The sequence below is a fragment of the Adiantum capillus-veneris genome, chromosome 18, assembly GCF_014529385.1.
Source record: "Adiantum capillus-veneris isolate H3 chromosome 18, ASM1452938v2, whole genome shotgun sequence".
Classification (NCBI taxonomy): Eukaryota; Viridiplantae; Streptophyta; class Polypodiopsida; order Polypodiales; family Pteridaceae; genus Adiantum; species Adiantum capillus-veneris.
Window position 1 is genome coordinate 14,219,627 of NC_140948.1, and position 16,843 is coordinate 14,236,469.

General features: G+C 48.2%; 1 protein-coding gene across 1 annotated transcript in view; it reads right to left on the bottom strand.

Annotated features, from left to right (window-relative positions):
• LOC147435253 (uncharacterized) overlaps positions 1-16,843 on the bottom strand; it is a 179,350-nt gene that overhangs the window by 33,514 nt on the left and 128,993 nt on the right. Inside the window, exons 8-9 of the mRNA XM_086487709.1 lie at positions 15,393-16,084; positions 3,320-3,443 (exon numbers count right to left, since the gene is read on the bottom strand). Coding sequence (XP_086343835.1) covers positions 3,320-3,443; positions 15,393-16,084 — 816 coding nt within the window. The remainder of the gene's footprint in view (positions 1-3,319; positions 3,444-15,392; positions 16,085-16,843) is intronic.

The following is a 16,843-nucleotide window of genomic DNA, read 5'->3' on the forward strand; positions in this document are numbered from 1 at the left end:
TCTGCTGTTGTATCTGGACTTCTTAACAGCATCTGGTCAGCTACATGGACTGGAACTGCAAGCTCATGATCATTTTGTGGCACAAGCGTATGCGGATGACTCCATGTTCTCGCCTAGAAATCAACCTAAGGATGTTCATTGTATTATGGAAGCACTACATATTTATGGGTTGGCTGCAGGTCTGCAAGTGAATTTTCGAAAATCTAAATTGTTGCAGCTGCATCAAATAGATAGGCATGCTATGTTATGGCCAGGTGAAACGGTGAAGCTTGAACAAATTGTGAGACATCTTGGTTATTTGTTGGCTTGGTCGGTTAACAATGCGAAGTTGTTGCAATCAGTTTAGAATAAACTGAGGTCTAAATTGCATTATTGGAAATTGTCTACCTGGCCGCTCCATGTAAGACTCAGAATAGTGCAGTCTATTTTGATAGCATACATGCAATTTTTCTTGCCATTGTTGCATTGGCCACCCTGTCATCTTCGGGATTTCATGTCTCAAATTCTGGAGCACTTCTGGTCCACTTCCTCTCACAAAAATTCTTGCGATTGCTTGCGATGGATAAGCTTTGTACTCCAAAATGTTGTGGTGGTCTGAATATCCTTCATTTGTGTGCTCATGTTAAAGCAAGGAAGGCTACTTTGTCGTTGGTGTTGGTTGAGCAAAAACAGCCCTAAACGCAGATGCTTGCATTTTTGTGTTCTCATGTGGTTTCCACGCCAGCCTTTGGCCATTGGCAACCGTCGTATTGAAATGTGGTTTTTGGTAAAGTTGAAGCTACAATTCCGGGATGTCTCTTTGCTTCCACTCTAGTGGCAGACTGGAAGTTACGAGAGAATTGTTGTGGAATGGTAGAGATGACGTTTGTGGAAATTCTCTTCGATTGGAGAGTTTGCATTGGAGTAGAGTTTTTGCTCAGACTCTTGTTCAACGCTCTCCTAAATAGGCTTACTTTCTCCCACAAAAATATTGACAGGATAACAGACGTGATAAATGCTGAAGGACGGGTGCTCTCGTTTAGACAGGCTGCTCTTACCTTTGGACTTGGGTTACACTACATGCGCATGCGGGACATTATTAAGAAGTTGGTCGTTCTATATCTCCCATCCCGCCGCTAGTTGAAGACAATCGAATTTACGATTGGCTCTATGCTGGTTCTTCGATTGGTTCGATAGCAACAAAGAAAGTGTACTATCATTTGGAGTCCTCTTCCTGGATCCAAGAACATTGTGACAAGGTATGGAATATGAATAAGAGTGTTACTTGGTGGCGGAGTAAAGTTATGAAAGTGTGGCATGCTAAGCTACCTCTCAAGGAGCGATTGTTTATGTGGAGATGTGTTTATGTGGAGATGTATTTATGTGGAGATGTATTGTTGGGATTCTCCCGACTGGCAAATTACTGCGCTTAGGAGATTGGCCTCTTCGCGATGCGTTTGATGTGGTGCAGGCATTAAGAATATTCCACATCTACTATGGTCTTGTTTACGTATGCGACAGTTTATGGATAGCATCTCTTCAGCTCTTCGCTCGTGTTTCCCTGGATTACAATTTGGTAAATTTTTCTAGATCTTTGGAGTGCTTGAAGCCTTTGCTTCGGCCGTATGCATACTTTTTCGGCTGGGTTAGATTCTCGATACTATTAGACAGTGTGGAAAGCATGGAATTCCCTCATGTTTCACCAAATTCAAGTAGAATATGTTTCTTTCTTCAAGATATCTCTTAGACAGTCTCTTCAAGTTGCCTATGACTTGGACGAGCTCCCTGTTAGCCATTACCAGCTCTACTTTGACTCTTTCTGATTAACAGTTTGTTATACTTTCTATGCGTTTTCCTCGCTTTGAGGTTTCCCATTTGTAATTCAATCTGACATTACAAAAAAAATGTGTGTGTGTGTGTGTGTGTTGGGGGGGGGGTAGAGGATTGGCGCAAATTTTAGGGGTTTTTTAATAGGACTTGGTGATGGAGGGCTGCATCAACAGCAGCGTGAATGGCGGAAGTGCTGGCGAAATGGTGCAGTGGCGGGCAGTAGGATGGGACCAGCTGCGCGCAAGTGAAAGGGGGGAGGTTGCGGGAGAAGCGAGCGCCACGAAGAGGAAGGGGGGGAAGGGCGTGTGCAAGGGGTAGCAGCAGCGAGCCAATATGTCTCATGTGTACATATACAAATTTGTACCCATCACGAAGAAGATTTATACTCAAGCAAAGCAATAAACATTAGCTGGTCGATGGGCAAGCAGGTTACAAGGCAATAAGTTTAGTTTCCTTATGATAACATAAGATACAGCAGCACGCAGCACAGCAATGGGTCAGCAAGCCATGTGAAGCCCGCGTGAAGCCTCATGAGAAGCATCGGAGAAGTGCCAATGGCTTCCTCCACTGTAAGAAGACGCATACCTCGCGGCCACCCACAAAGCCTCCTTCATGTGGACAGGGAAGAGGATGTCGGCAATAGAGAAGGAAATAAGCGAATGGAGAAATGAAGTGGAAGAGTGGAGGAAGGAGAGGAGCACTACTCTTCAAAGATGGAGTGAAGAAAGAGATGGCATGCATAGGAGGATCGCTACGCTCAAGGAGATGTGGAAGAAAGCTAACATGTATAGTGTGAGAGAGGGGAGTGATGGTTTTCAAAAGGATTAAAAAGCGGGAGAGAAGGAAACTACGTGCACTTGTCCAAGCCATCATTGGCTATGGACAAAACATTGAAAACACTCTAGAACGTTCAAAATTAAATATTCTGCAGCCTTAGGACGCATTCTTCGTCCATGTGCTTGTACTTGTGCGCTTTGAACTACATCTGGCTTTTGTTTAAACTTAGCTAGACTTTTAACAACTACTTGGATCCAACACATTCATAATAATCATATGTGCCCAGAAATTTGTTCTTATTCATTGACATCAGCAGCTAGCAGTACAGCTAAAATAGTTATATTATCACTCACATCACACATTATGCAACATTCTATGTCCTTAGACATTGTGAAGAACAAAGAGATAGAGTATGGGAAATTACATTTGTGGTGTCAAAATAATGGACCATTCAATACTGCATGATTTGGGGAGTCACCCTTAACAATCTTTGGTAAGACTCCTCTGCCGAATTAACAAAGCATGTTCATGGAGGATAAAATGTGGTGGTATTATTTCTTCTAAAAGTGATAAGCATAGCAAGCAGCTAGCAGAAGTTTCAATACTACATTAACTGAGCAATCAATCACTTGGTTGACTTCTGTCCAGACTTATCATTATAAAGGAACCTAAGCTGCATTGATCATATCATAAGGTAAAGTTCATGGAATTGGCCAAGCTAAAGAATGTGTACCTGCATCAACAGGTCTGCAATCCAGCTCAGTTAAAAAAAGAAGTGATTTAAGGACAATCTCTCTGTAGCTTTTAAGCTCTTCCACAGGATTACATCGTAAGTTCAAATACCCAACCTTCGGCACCTGAAACACAGCTACAGATACTTACTGTCAATCAGCTTTAGAATAACTTGATGTAAATCCAAAAGGTCCTCTTTTTTCACTTGTATGCCTGCTTAGTATGCCACTCAACTTATGGAAATAAATACTCTAGTGGGGTGATGTAGCCCTATGGACAGTTTGTTAACCAATGGAAAGATCAATTCGTGGGGGGAAAACTTATGCAAATAAACAACACAACATCTCAAAAAAAATTGTCATAAAGGAACTGCTCATGTGTGGCAAGTGTTTAAAATTGTCTCTCATGCTTTTGGAAAACAAAAACTAGTGATACAGTTGGAGCTATGAATAATGGCTATAAAGCACAAAACTCATGCACTAGCTTTTGTGTAGGCATCTTTTCATATGGTCAATTCCAAGGAAAACAATGATGCATGCTTATAAGCCTGTGCAAGCATCCATCCTCCCCTCCTTCCCTCTCTCCTTGTGCAATCGGTGTCCTTGCTTCCCTCCCCTATCTATTTTATTGGACTTGGCCAGTGTAGCTTTTTCTAGTCAACAATGTATGTATACTCCCACGCACGCTCTTTTACGGACTGCTGACATGGCCAATTGATGGCGTGGCAATTGACGTAGCCTATTGATGATGTAGCAGCTGATGTGGCATTGTAATGGCACAGCCGGATTTCCTCACACACATGCTTTTTCTATCCTGGACCAGCGTTTACTGATGCAGATGCTCTTAGCCGCATGCTAACGCCAATTGCTATTTCAATTTAACAACTCAAGAATCATACGAGCGCCTAACGTCCCACTTTTAACCAGCCAGAGTTGATTGGGGGTTCTCTTAGTCGCTGAGAGTTATTGTAAATTGCTGAGCATCAATAATTACAGAAATATTGCCAAGGGTGCCTACCTTAGATGCCAACATAATTCCACCACTCTTACTCTTTGTAGGTGATTGTATGTTGATTTGAAATTTTTCCAGCTTGTCATCCAAGTATCTGTGGTATCAATTCTGTGCAGTTAAATTCTGTGTTTTACTAGTATCACCTAGTTTCAGTGGTATCAAGGCAATGTGGATTGCTCTTCCACTGGGCAATCAGATCTGGAAGCTATACTAGATCAACACCATGGAGACCATTTCATAGCACAACCAGCAAGACGCTGTAAGTGAAGAAGTGGAAGAATAAATCAAGTCGAGGAGGAGAATGCAAAAGAGCACCAAACAATGACTGCCTTTGACAACAATGATGATAGGCAGGCTGAGGTTAAAAACTTGGGTCACTTCTTGGATCTCTCAAATATTCCAAGCATATGGAGGAGAAGGCCATAAATACAAACTTCATACTGTGGAAGAAAGTGACGATGCCATCAAATCTTCAAATCAAGGCATCAATTAAAGGCATCCATACCTCAAGTAATAGGGAGACAAACCATCAGAGTGGATGGCAGCAGATGGTGGGAAAAAATTCAAGTTTTCAGGGGTAGAGTTCCTACTTTTTCAAGGCTTGCAGGGAAGGATTTTTAATCATGCAACTTGGGAGATATGGGGCTTATGGAGCCGCCATGCCGAGATATATTCCAGGACCATTTGGAGGTATGCATGGCATGATGCCAAGCATGCAAGTATTTCATGGGCAGATGTTTGGAGAAGTGCCAAGGATGAATGCAGGAGGGTCAGCACCATCTTTTTTTTTTTTTTTTGAGAAAAAGATCCTTCTATTAGTTAATGACACTGCCCATAGGGCTAAAACCTCCTCTACAAGAGAGGGCTATAACAATCATGAAGGGGAGACTCTCCCAATGTAAAAACAACATATGTACAATGAATGCTAAATCAAGAGAGTGGAGGAGGGAAAAGCCACACAGGTGGACGGTAGTGCCATCAAAGCACACCCTGGACCATGGTGAAAAAAGGCCCAGGACGCCAGAGTCTAAAAAAGGCCTCTCTACGCTCCCGCATGCGGTCGGAGCTGCCCTGGAGACTCTCGAGCTGTCCTCTGAGAGTGTGGATCAGCTCTAGCCAAAGATCGCGAATAGTCTCTGCTGGTGGTACAGGGCGAGCCTCAAAGATGCGGAAACAGCGGGCCCGCCAGATGAACCAGAGTGTCAAGCCACTGATGAGCTCCCAACACTCCTCTCTCTCATTGCACCACTCCTGTGGAGTAAACTCTGTGGCAGTCTAGAGTGTAGGTCTCCCCCCCTGCATCACTATCTGCTGGTGGAAGATAGCTCAAACTGAAGTGCCGAGCCCGTGAGAGTGGACCAAGCTGCTGCCCCCAGGTGTACTGCCGAGCCGTAGAAAGAGCAGGCATCAGCCGAAGAACACGAAGCCACACCTGCTGTGCCAAAGGACAGTCCCAAAGACAATGACGATGACTCTCCACAAGGTGGCCACAAGAACACGAAGCCACACCTGTTGTGCCAAAGGACAGTCCCAAAGACAATGACGCTGACTCTCCACAAGCTGCACATGCGGCCGAGAGACCACTATGCCCCAGCCAACTCCCAATTGCTGTAGCTCTGTGTGCGACCAGCCACTGAAACAAAGTGACTCGCCTCGGCTGTCTCGAGTCCCACAACCTCTCCCAAGAGGCTGCCAAGAACTCAGCTGTGAGACCCTCCTCCTGCCAATGAGGTGCTGCAGCAGGGCGAGCCTCTCTCTGTGCTTCCGGTATGTGACGTCCCAGTCGAACAGTGTACTGAAAGAAGGGGACACCTGGGTGGTCTGCAGAAGAGAAAGGGTCCCTCCAGAGCCACTCTCCAGGGTCCCACTGTACTCGTGCGAGTGGACAACACTCCCAGGCCCACAGCCTCCAATGTCCAGTCTCAAGAGCTGCTGGGTCAGGATCGATGACACAAGTCCTCCCACAGATGCCCACCACTCGGATCCTCTGAAAACGGGACTCTTGCCACCTGCGGGGCCTCTACTGCAACTCGTTGTAAGTGTCCCTCACCCTGTAGCTCGAAAAACGGGGAGGGAACAGTCTCTCAGCAAGCCCGAACAGAACCTCCAGTCGTGTGAAGGCTCCCATCCATCTGGGCACTGCTGACTCAAGAGGCGTGAGCCACTGAGCTGGTACTGCCTCTGAGATGTCTTAACACATCCTCTGCACCCCTCTCATGCCCTACAGCTGAAAGCCTCGTAGCTTCTCTGACAAGCCTGAAAGATGTAACCAGTCACCTAAGGAGTGTGCTGGATCCGCTCCCATGGAACCCCAGGAAACATGAGGCCGACTACCAACCAAGTGCCCTCTCTGAGTGCTAACCATGGGGTTCCAAACAAGTGGCTGTCTCGCAGGCGCTCCTCCGTGCAAGTAGGCTATCTCTGCTCTAGGCCTGGCCGCAAGAGCTCCCAAGAGCGAAGCAAACTCACAGCGAAGGGGTCCTCCAGTCTCCTGCTCAAACCAACTCTGCGCATCTCTGTGAAGATCCATCTGGTCGAAGGTTGCCAGGGGCCTCCTGCCTGAGGCACCCTAGCACGAAGCCGCTGTAGCAAGAACTCCTTCTAGGGCTCCTCACCTAGAAGAAGTCCTCTGACGATGAACTTCCCAAGAAGGGCTCTGCTCTGCGATGCTGGGGGTCAATGATCCCAAGCCCTCCCTGTGAACAAGGAAGAGTGATGACCTGCCAAGCCACTTTGGCTCGAGCTATCTGAGTGTCACGTCCTGACCAAAGGAAGTTCCTGATCGGCCTCTCTACATGGCTGATACAAGAACTCGAGAAGATCCAGCAAGAAGTGATGTACCACATAGTCGCCAACAACACCTGGTTGGCCACTACTACTCTGCAAGCCAACGAAAGTCGTGCTGAGCTCCAATGTAACAACTTTCTCCTGATAGACAAGAGAACGGGAGCAATCTGCTGCTCGGGAGAGAAGTCCAAACCAACCTGCCAGCCCAAGTACCGAACTGCAGTCCCTGGGGGAATCCACCTAAAGCCCTCTCCTGGCATCCAATCGGGCACAGGAGCACTACCAACCGAGAAAGCCACTGTCTTTCTCCAGTTGATCAGTGCGCCCGATGCACAACAAAAGGCCTCCTGAGCCTACTCACACCTGTGAAGGTTGGCCTCCTGGCCATCTAAGTACAAGGCTAAGTCGTCGGCAAACTCACCGTCCAGTAGCTCATCTCCCCGAATAGGGAGTGCTAAGCCCCGTATACCAACCTGGTGCGACACCAAAAACCTGCTCATCGCCTCCGCATAGAACAGAAAGAGGAAGGCGGCAAGAGGACAGCCCTGTCTGACCGAACGTGTGAGCATGAAGCGATCACCTCTACCTCCTGCCAAAAGTACCTGACTGTGTGCCTATCTGTACAAAGCTGACACCCCTTTGATCCAAGCATCTGAGAAGCCCATCCTATGTAGAGTGTTCTCTAGAAAGTCCCAGTCAACTCTGTCGTATGCCTTCTCAAAATCGAGAAGAAGAATCACCAGATCCTCACCACGGAACCGCGCTAGGACAGAAGCCTCCCAAAAAGTAAAGATGTTGTCAAGGATAGTGCGCTCCTTAACAAAACCTGTCTGAGTCCCATGTATAAGGCTCTCTAGAGTGGCTGGATCCTCAAACTCAGAGCCTTGGCAAGAATTTTGTAGGCTGAGTTGAGGATCGTGATGGGGCGCCGCTATCGAATCTCATCCAAGGAGCCACCCTCCTTGGGAATGAGGTAGATCAGACCCTCACTCATGCTGTCAGGCATCATTCCTGTGTGCAAGATGTATTGAAAAGCACTACAGAGATCTGGCCCAAGCAAGTCCCAGTACTCCAAGACAAAACTGGGAGTCAATCCATCCTCACCTAGACAGCTACCACGGGGAAGTGCACTAAGAGCCGTGTGCAGCGCCTCAAGCTGAAGTGGCAACTCAAGCCTCTGACGCATCTCCTCACTCACAAGGCAAGGCATCTGAGCCCACACCTGCTCCCTGCATGCATCCTGACGCTTTGACTGAGGCTCTGCAGACAGTAACTCACGGTAAAAGTCAATAGCAACTGCACGCATGTCCTCTAGCTCAGAATCAACTGACCCATTGGGCCTCCTCAACTCACTGACCTTGACATGCGTATGCCGAGGTCCCACCGCCTCGAAGAAAGCACCAGTTACTCTGTCACCCACTTGTGTCCATGCTCGTCCTCGATGGAAAGCAAACTCATGTCGCCGCTCCTCTGTGCTAACAAGCTCCTGGCGAGCCTGTTGTAGCTGCTCCTTCAACCAAGGACTGTCTGGATGTTGCTCTTGCATCCTCTGCAACGAAGCAACGCCTCGTCTGAGACGCTGCTCCTCCTCTCTCGCTGCAGCCAGGCGAGCCAAAGACTCGTGGAGAAAGAAACGACTAATCTAAGCTAGTCCTGAGGCCACTCTATCAGCAGGAGAATCCTGCATATCCAAGCTCTCTATCCAGAGAGCTTCTACTCGCTCTCTGAGTGCAGAGTTCAGTAAGACCCTCTCTGGGATGCGAAGCATCGTACTCCCCCTCCTCTGCCTGACTGCCACTGTGAGGATCACTGGTGCATGGTCCCAGAAGGAAGTCCCTGCCAAAATGCCTGTCCCACCCAAGTCACTGAAGTGGTCACTAGTGTAGAAGCGATCTATCCGCGATAGATTCACTCCTCCCACTCTGCGGTTCGAAGGAGGGAAGGCCAGGCTGTCTGGGAGCGCTCTGGGTCAAGATCTCCTACGAGGACAGGCCTTTGCTAAGTGGCCCATCTGCCTGCAAATGAAGCACTCATTCGACAGACCCGAATACTCCACACTCTGTCTGATCCAACCCCTGCTCACACGAGGCAACAAAATCACCTTATGAAGGGAGTGTGTGTTTCGAACAAGAACCCGCACAATAGGTAAACATGTGGCCTTGGCCACAACTGAAGCTTCCATGCATGGTGACTACATAATTGTCCGAAACATGGAACCATTCTCGGGAAGAAGAGGGAGGTACTCCCTCCTCAGGCCTGGGAAGCAGACCGAGATAATCAAGTCGGCCTCCTCCTCAAGCGCATCTGTAGTAGGGCCGAAACCATGGTGCCATCATCTGAAGTAAGCCCAAGCGGTTCGGATACCGACCATGGTGCCATCATCTGAAGTAAGCCCGACGGTTCGGATACCGAGGGGGCTCATTGAAATCACCTTGACCGTCATCTCTCGGGACTCGAACTCTTTCTCATAATACCCTCTCCTCTTGCCCACATCATAGAGGAGTCGGCCTGGAGTAAGTCCCGAACCTCACCTTGGTTGGGTCGAGTGCCAATAATCTTGCAGATAACCGAGGAGGCTTGCAAACGTCCCACCTCGGCCATAAAGCTCGCTTGCTCTTCTAGCAAAAGAGCAAGTCGAAGGGTCGGCTCCATAGGGTCGGGTGAGGGGGCTTTTGAAGAGTCCCTCTGTGGTGGAGCAGAGGCTGTCATTCTGTGTCTGTTGCTGTCGAGGTGGGTCTAGACCGTTGCAAGTAGGTGGATGGGGGAGTACATTCATAGAATGGGCTGGAGGCAGCGCGCTTGCAGTCTTGGCGGGCAAGGAGCAGCGCGGAGAAGGGAGGAGGGGGGAGACAGCGATGGCGAGGGGGAAGCAGGCAACAAGAGTGAGCCTCGGAACAACTAGATTCAATACGATTATACCAATGAAGAGTTTTATTGCGTGAAAACTCATCCATTTCAAAGGGGAACTGTTCCATTGCATGCGGGAGCACGTGAGACACGCGTAGACGTGTTCGCTTCGTCTAAAACGATCCAAAACAAAAAATTACAGCCTGTTGTGTCTTTATGTAGGTTTAGAGTTTCGCACCTAAACTGCAGGACATTGCTAGGAGAGCCTCCGAAAAGCCTTGGGATGCTTAAACAGGGATTTGGGCACCTGAGAGTGACAAAACAGGGAGTTACAGCACGCTGAAATTGACCTACGGCTCATTGGAAATCTTTCAAATCGCAAGGGAAGTGGTGAGCAGATTCTTGACTTCTCAACAGGTTGGTCTGCGTGGTCTTGAGCTCCCTATTAGGGCAGATGAGCTTCTTGATGCTGAGTTTGCCGACGACCCAGCCTTGTACTTGGAGGGCCAGGAGGCCAATCTGCACAGGTGTGAGCAGGCTCTTGAGGTGTTGTGTTGTGCATCAGGTGCATTGATCAACTGGAGGAAGATAGTAGCTTTCTGGGTTGGCAGTGCTGCTACGCCTGATTGATCACCACGTGAGGGTTTTAGATGGATTCCCCCTGGGACTGCGGTTCAATACTTAGGTTGTCAGGCTGGCTTGGACTTGTCACCTTAGCAACAGACTGCTCCCCTCCTCCGGTCCATTAGGAGGAAACTGCTACATTGGAGTTCGGCACGGCTCTCTTTGATAGGCAGAGGTGTAGTGGCCAACCAAGTGTTGTTGGTTACTATGTGGTACATCACGTCTTGCTGGGTCTTCTCGAGCTCGTGTATCAGCCAGCTAGAGAGGCTGATCAGGAGCTTTCTTTGGTCATCGCGTGACACCCAGTTAGCTCGGGCCAACGTAGCTTGACAGGTCATCAATAAGATAGTCCCTTGTTTGGAACCCCATGGTTAGCACTTAGAGAGGCCACTTGGTTGGTAGTAGGCCTTGTGTTTCTTGGGGTCCCAGCAAAGGGCCCAGCCCACACTCTCAGCGACTCACTTCAGTTTTCAGGTTTGCCAAAGGAGGTACAGAGCATCCAGCTACGCGGCATGAAAGGGGTGCAGAGCGTGTGCCAAGACATTACAAAGGCTTTACCAGCTAAGTGGCTCACCCCTCTAGAGATAGCAACTCTCAGATGGATGGGGCCCTTCACGCGATTGGAGGTCCTCAGCGCAGTTCGTGCTTGCTTGGAGTATGTACCTCCCATGTTCTTTGAGATCCAGGGCGAGGATCCACTACACAGAGTCTCAATAGAGGCTCCACAGGTTGCAGAGTGCTGTTTTCAGAGGATGCGAGTAGTGGCATCTGTGTGGAGACCTGTGTCATAGATCCTGACCCGGAAGATCTTGAGATAGGCCACTGGAGGCTTTGGGCTTGGAAGAGCTGCCCTCTGGCCCAAGTGCAGTGGGAACCTGGAGAGTGGTTTTGGAGAGACCCCTTCTCTTCAACCGACCACCCTGGGATCCCTTTCTTTCAGTACACTCTTCCACTAGGGCGTCACATGCTGGCAGCACGGAGAGAGGCTTGTCCTGCTACAACACTTCATTGGCAGGAGGAGGGTCTCCCAGTTGAGTTCTTGTCAGGCTTTTGGGAGCGATTGTGGGACTCTAGACAGCCGAGACAAGTCACTTTGTTCCAGTGGCTAGTTGCACACAGAGCTAAAGCAGTGGGGAGCTGGCTAGTACATAGTGGCCTTTTGGCAGCGTGTGCAACTTGTGACCATCGTTTGGAGAGTCAGCGTCACTGTTTGTGGGACCGCCCTTGGCACAACAGGTTTGGCTTCCGGTTCTTCGGTTGATGCCAGCTCTTTCCACAATGTGACACTATACTTGGGCTATTGCTGCCTGGTCCACCCTCACGGACCCTGCACTCTAGTTTGAGCTATCTTCCACCAGCGGGATGATATTGATCCAGGGGGGTCGACCTACACTTCAGCCTACTACAGAGCTTACACAACCCCCCCCCCCCCAAGCCCCAAGGAGTGGTGTAGTGAGAGGTGTGTTAGGAGCTCATCTATGGCCTGACACTGGTTCATTTTGCGGGCTTGTAGCTTCATCTTCGAGGCTCGCCCTGTCCCACCGACAGAGACTCTTCGTGACTTTTCGGTAGAGTTGATCCATTCTCTCAATGGTCAGTTTGAGAGACTTCAGGGCAGCTCCGACCGCATGCAGAAGCGCAAAGAGGCTTTCTTGCAACTTTGGCGCCCAGGGCCCTTCTTCACCATGGTCCACGGTGTGCCCAAAAAGCACTACCGGCCACCTGTGTGGCTCTTTCCTCCTCCCATTTTGTGATTTAGCCTCATTGTACATATTTTGTTTACTCACTGGGAGAGTCTCCTCATGCTTTTGATGTAGCCCTATGGGCAGTTTTTCTTAACTAATGGAAGGACCTTTTTCTCAAGAAAAAAAATCAGAATAAAGAAATACTGAAAGGGGCGCCAGTCTTTGGGGCCTACAAGGTGTCGTTGTCTGCTTGGTAGCACTCTAGCTGCCAGGCCGTGGATTGTTTGACGTGTTAATTCCAGTCACAACCTTATTCGTGAAGTTCCTCTATGTCATGAAACTAACATTGTAAAGATCGGGTAAAAGCTAAAGTCTACCGCCCTACACGCCGCTTTCAGCCATGAGGCCAATCTGCATACGTGTGAGCAGGCTCTTGAGGTGTTTTGTTGTTCATTAGGAGCACTGATCAACTAGAGGGTTTTGATTGGTCGGCTTCAGATGGACCTTTGTACGTTATCCAAGCTCTCAGGTAGGCTTGGATTTGTCCCCATAGCAGCAAACTGCTCCTCTTCATTGGAGTTCAGCACGACTCTCTTTGGCTGGCAGAGTTGTAGTGGCCAACCACGTGCTTTTGGCTACTATGTGGTACATCACGTCTTGCTGGATCTTTTCGGCTCCTACGACACCCAGCCAGCCCGAGCCAGAGTGTCTTGGTAGGTCATCACTTTACCATGTTCTCAGGGAGGGTTGGGGATCATCAACTTAGCACAACAGAGGAGAGCCCTCCTTGAGAAGCTTGTGGTTAGAGGACTTCTTCAGGAGAGGAGCCTTGGAAGGAGCTGTTGCTACACCGGATTCGTCCTCGAGTCCCTCATACGGGCAGGTGGATTTTAACAGAGATGCGCCGCGTTGGCCTGAGCAAGAGCTGGGAGGACCGCTTTGCTGCGAGCATGCTTAGATCATGGGAGCAGCTACGGAGTGGCCTGGAGCAGAACCAACCCACTTGCATGGAGGAGCACTTGAGGCAGCCTCTTGTGTGGAACCCCATGGTTAGCACACAAAGAGGCCACTTGGTTGGTAGTAGGCCTCACGTTTCTTGGGGTCCCATGGCATAGGGTCTAGCCCGCACTCTCGGTGACAGGCTATAGTTTTCACGCGTTCTCGAGGAGATTCAGAGCATCCAGTTACGAGGCATGAGGGGGGTGCTGAGCATGAGTTGGGATATTACAGAGGCTAAACCTGTTGGTGGCATACCCCTCTTAAGGCAGCAGCTCCAAGATGGATGGGGTCCTTCACACGTCTGGAGGTCCTCATTGCAGTTAGGGCTTGCTCGGAGTCGGTACCCCACATGTTCTTTGAGGTTCAGGGAGAGGGTCGTCTTCACAAAGTCTCAGTAGAGGCACCACTAGTTGTTGAGTGTTGTTTTCAAAGGAACGGGGTTGTGGGCATCTCTGGGAGGACTTGTGTCATAGATCTTGACCCAGTAGATCTTGAGTCAAGACACAAGCAGCTTTGGGCTTGGGAGAGCCTCCCTTGGGTACGAGGACAGTGAGACCCGGGAGAGTGGTTCTAGCGGGATCCTTTCTCTTCAGCCGATCACCCTGGGACTCCTTTTTTCCAATACATAGCTCGCTTGGAACGACACATACTGGTAGCACGAAGCGAGGCTTGCCCAGCTGCAACACTTCACTGGCAGGAGGAGGGTGTCACGGTCGAGTTCTTGTCAGGCTTCTAGGAGCGGTTGTGGGATATTAGGCAGCCAAGGAGACTTACGATGTTTTAGTGGCTAGTTCCACATAGGGCTACATCAGTTGGGAGTTGGTTGGTACGCAGCAGCTTCTCAATAACATGTGCAACCTATGGCCATCCCTTGGAGAGTTAACGTCACTATTTATGGGACCGCCCCATGGCATAGCAGGTTTGGCTTCGGGTTCTTTGGCTGTTGCCAACCCTTTCCACAGCTTGATAGTACACTTGGGGTGTTGCAACGTAGTCCACTCTACGGGTCGTGCGCTCCATTTTGAGTTGGCTTCCACCAGCAGGATGATAGTGATTCAAGGGGGTCGACCTACACTACAGCTTGCCAAAGAGCTCATCCCTCAGGAGAGGTGCATTGATAGAGAGTGGTGTTGGGAGCTCTTCTAGGGCCTAACACTCTGGTTGGCGGGCCTGCTGCTTTTGCATCTTAGAGGCTCGCCCTGTCCCATCGGCAGAGACGGTTCGTGACATTTGGCTGGAGCTAATTCATACACTCAGGGTCAGTTTGAGAGACTTCAGGGCAGCTCCGACCGCATGCGGGAGCGCCGAGAGGCTTTCTTGCGACTGGTACCCAGGGCCTTTCTTCACCATGGTTCAGGGTGTGCCTAGATGGCACTACCGGCCACCAATGTGGCTTTTTCCTCCTCTCATCTCGTGATCTAGCCCTCATTGTACATACTTTTTCTCACTAAGAGAGTCTCCCCGTGTTTCTAATGTAGCCCTCTTTCGTAGAGGTGGTGTGGAGCCTTCAGGCAATTATTCTTAGCTAATGGAAGGATCTTTCTCTTGCAAAAAAAAAAAAAAAGGGGAACGCCATCGACCAAGAGCAAGTAATGCTGAGTGCAATTCATTTTCAGTATTAAAAAAAAAAGCATCCCTACAAAGAGAGTTTTCCAATTGCGCCACGATGTCGTGATTCCTTCAATTATCCCATGTCAGCCCCAGATGCTTGGCTCATTCTATAAAAGAACCTTTCTTGTATACACTCTTAAATAAGCAAGTTATATTTTCATTGTAATCTCTCTATTATGAATGTTTCATTAGTGTTTCCACCCTAACCCTAAGAGTTAGCCTTATTGTTAAGAGTAAAAAAAGTCGCTTACAAACAAAGATGTGTTCAGCTTTATGAACAGAACGAAGGAAACAAGAAACAACAAGTCTGCACAAAAAGCCATCCTCTGCTCTAAACAAATCAAGGGTAACAATAATGTGGATCCCTCATAATGGATGTAGCCTGAGGTCCTGCCCAGCATGCCAAGTCGTGGTCATAGGCAGCACATACACTACTTGACTGCAAAACCTATCCATAAGTAATTGTCTACACAATTCAAGCTTTAGACAATTGGTGAATTCACAACTAACCTGAAAGAGAAGATGTTCCAGATCGTTTGTTGTAGACAATTGGTTTCCTGACAAGTCTAATGTTGTCAATTCCTTCAGACAACCTAGACCATCAATCCGTTTGAGAAGATTAAAGCTTAAGTCCAGAATTTCTAGTAAGGGGAATGCCTTACATCCATCTCCTATATGTGAGATATTGTTAAATGATAAGATGAGAACTTTAAGATTGGACAGGCCCTTCATTGGCTCTAGTACATTCATGCTGCTATTATGAAGATTCAGGTATGTGACTTTGGCGAGATCACACAAAGAAGTTCTTGTCAGCGTTGAGATGCCACATAGGTAGCATCTCTCCATGGGAATCGGAGACTTTGATTGACCACATTGCATTCTTGATTTTAGAATTGGTGTATTTGTGTCCTGGAAAGCCGTAAGAATATTGCTTTCAATATCTGAATGGAGCCCCATCATAAACCTGCTTTTGGGAAGTAAATATTCGCCATCCTGATTGGCCCTTTGTGTTTGCCAAGGTGAACAGCCTCTAGAAGCTTCATTTCCATAGACATACTCAAACTCAACCAAATATTCAGGAACCACTAGGTATGAGTCGAATACGAACCAAGACCTCTGTGTTGGATCTGATGGGTGTATCCTATACACAGAGTCTGCATTTGGGTATAATTCCTTAATGACAATGCCAAAATCAGCCCCAGCTGCACAATCAAAGATTTTCGCATTAGATAACTGGAGGCATACGCATTCATCTCCTAAACATCCAGCGGTTTTACAAGGAACATAACATATAAAACCTTGAATATTGAAACTTACAAGCAGAGACAAGCTGAGTGTTTAAAAAAGCTTTTCTGCCTTTTTGGTGGAGCACATTTAATTTGAAAAGTTCCACTCAAAATTATGCTCTCTTGCTTTTTCTGTCCATTTTCTTCAGTTGTACATAATACAAGCCAGAGTGTCTAAAATACCAATCCCTGGGTGGTCACAATAGAGATGGTATCACCGTGATGATCCCTTTTAGTTGAGTTGAAGTTGGTACAAATTTTTGTGTCATGTTGAACTTATGCACTGATAGAGTACGAAGATAGAAGCCTACAATTCATGCAGTCATATTAACCATGAAAGCGGTTGGGCATTTTTAGAAAAACAGTTTCTTTTCTTTGTTTCGCATGTGTGCCCACAGAGGAGATGATTTGCATTGCTTTTATTTTGTAAATCACAAGCCTTGGTAGTAGACACTCTCATTTTTTTTCCAAGAAAAAGATCCTTCTATTAGTCAATAAGACTGCAGCGGGCTACAAACTGCCCCAACAAGCGAGTGGTACATCGGCATGAGAGGAGACTCCCCCAATGAAAACGTGAGATATGTACAATGACGGCTAAATCAGGATATGGGAGGAGGAAACAACCACACAGGTGGCCGCTAGTGCCATCTAGGAGCCCCATGGACCATGGTGTAG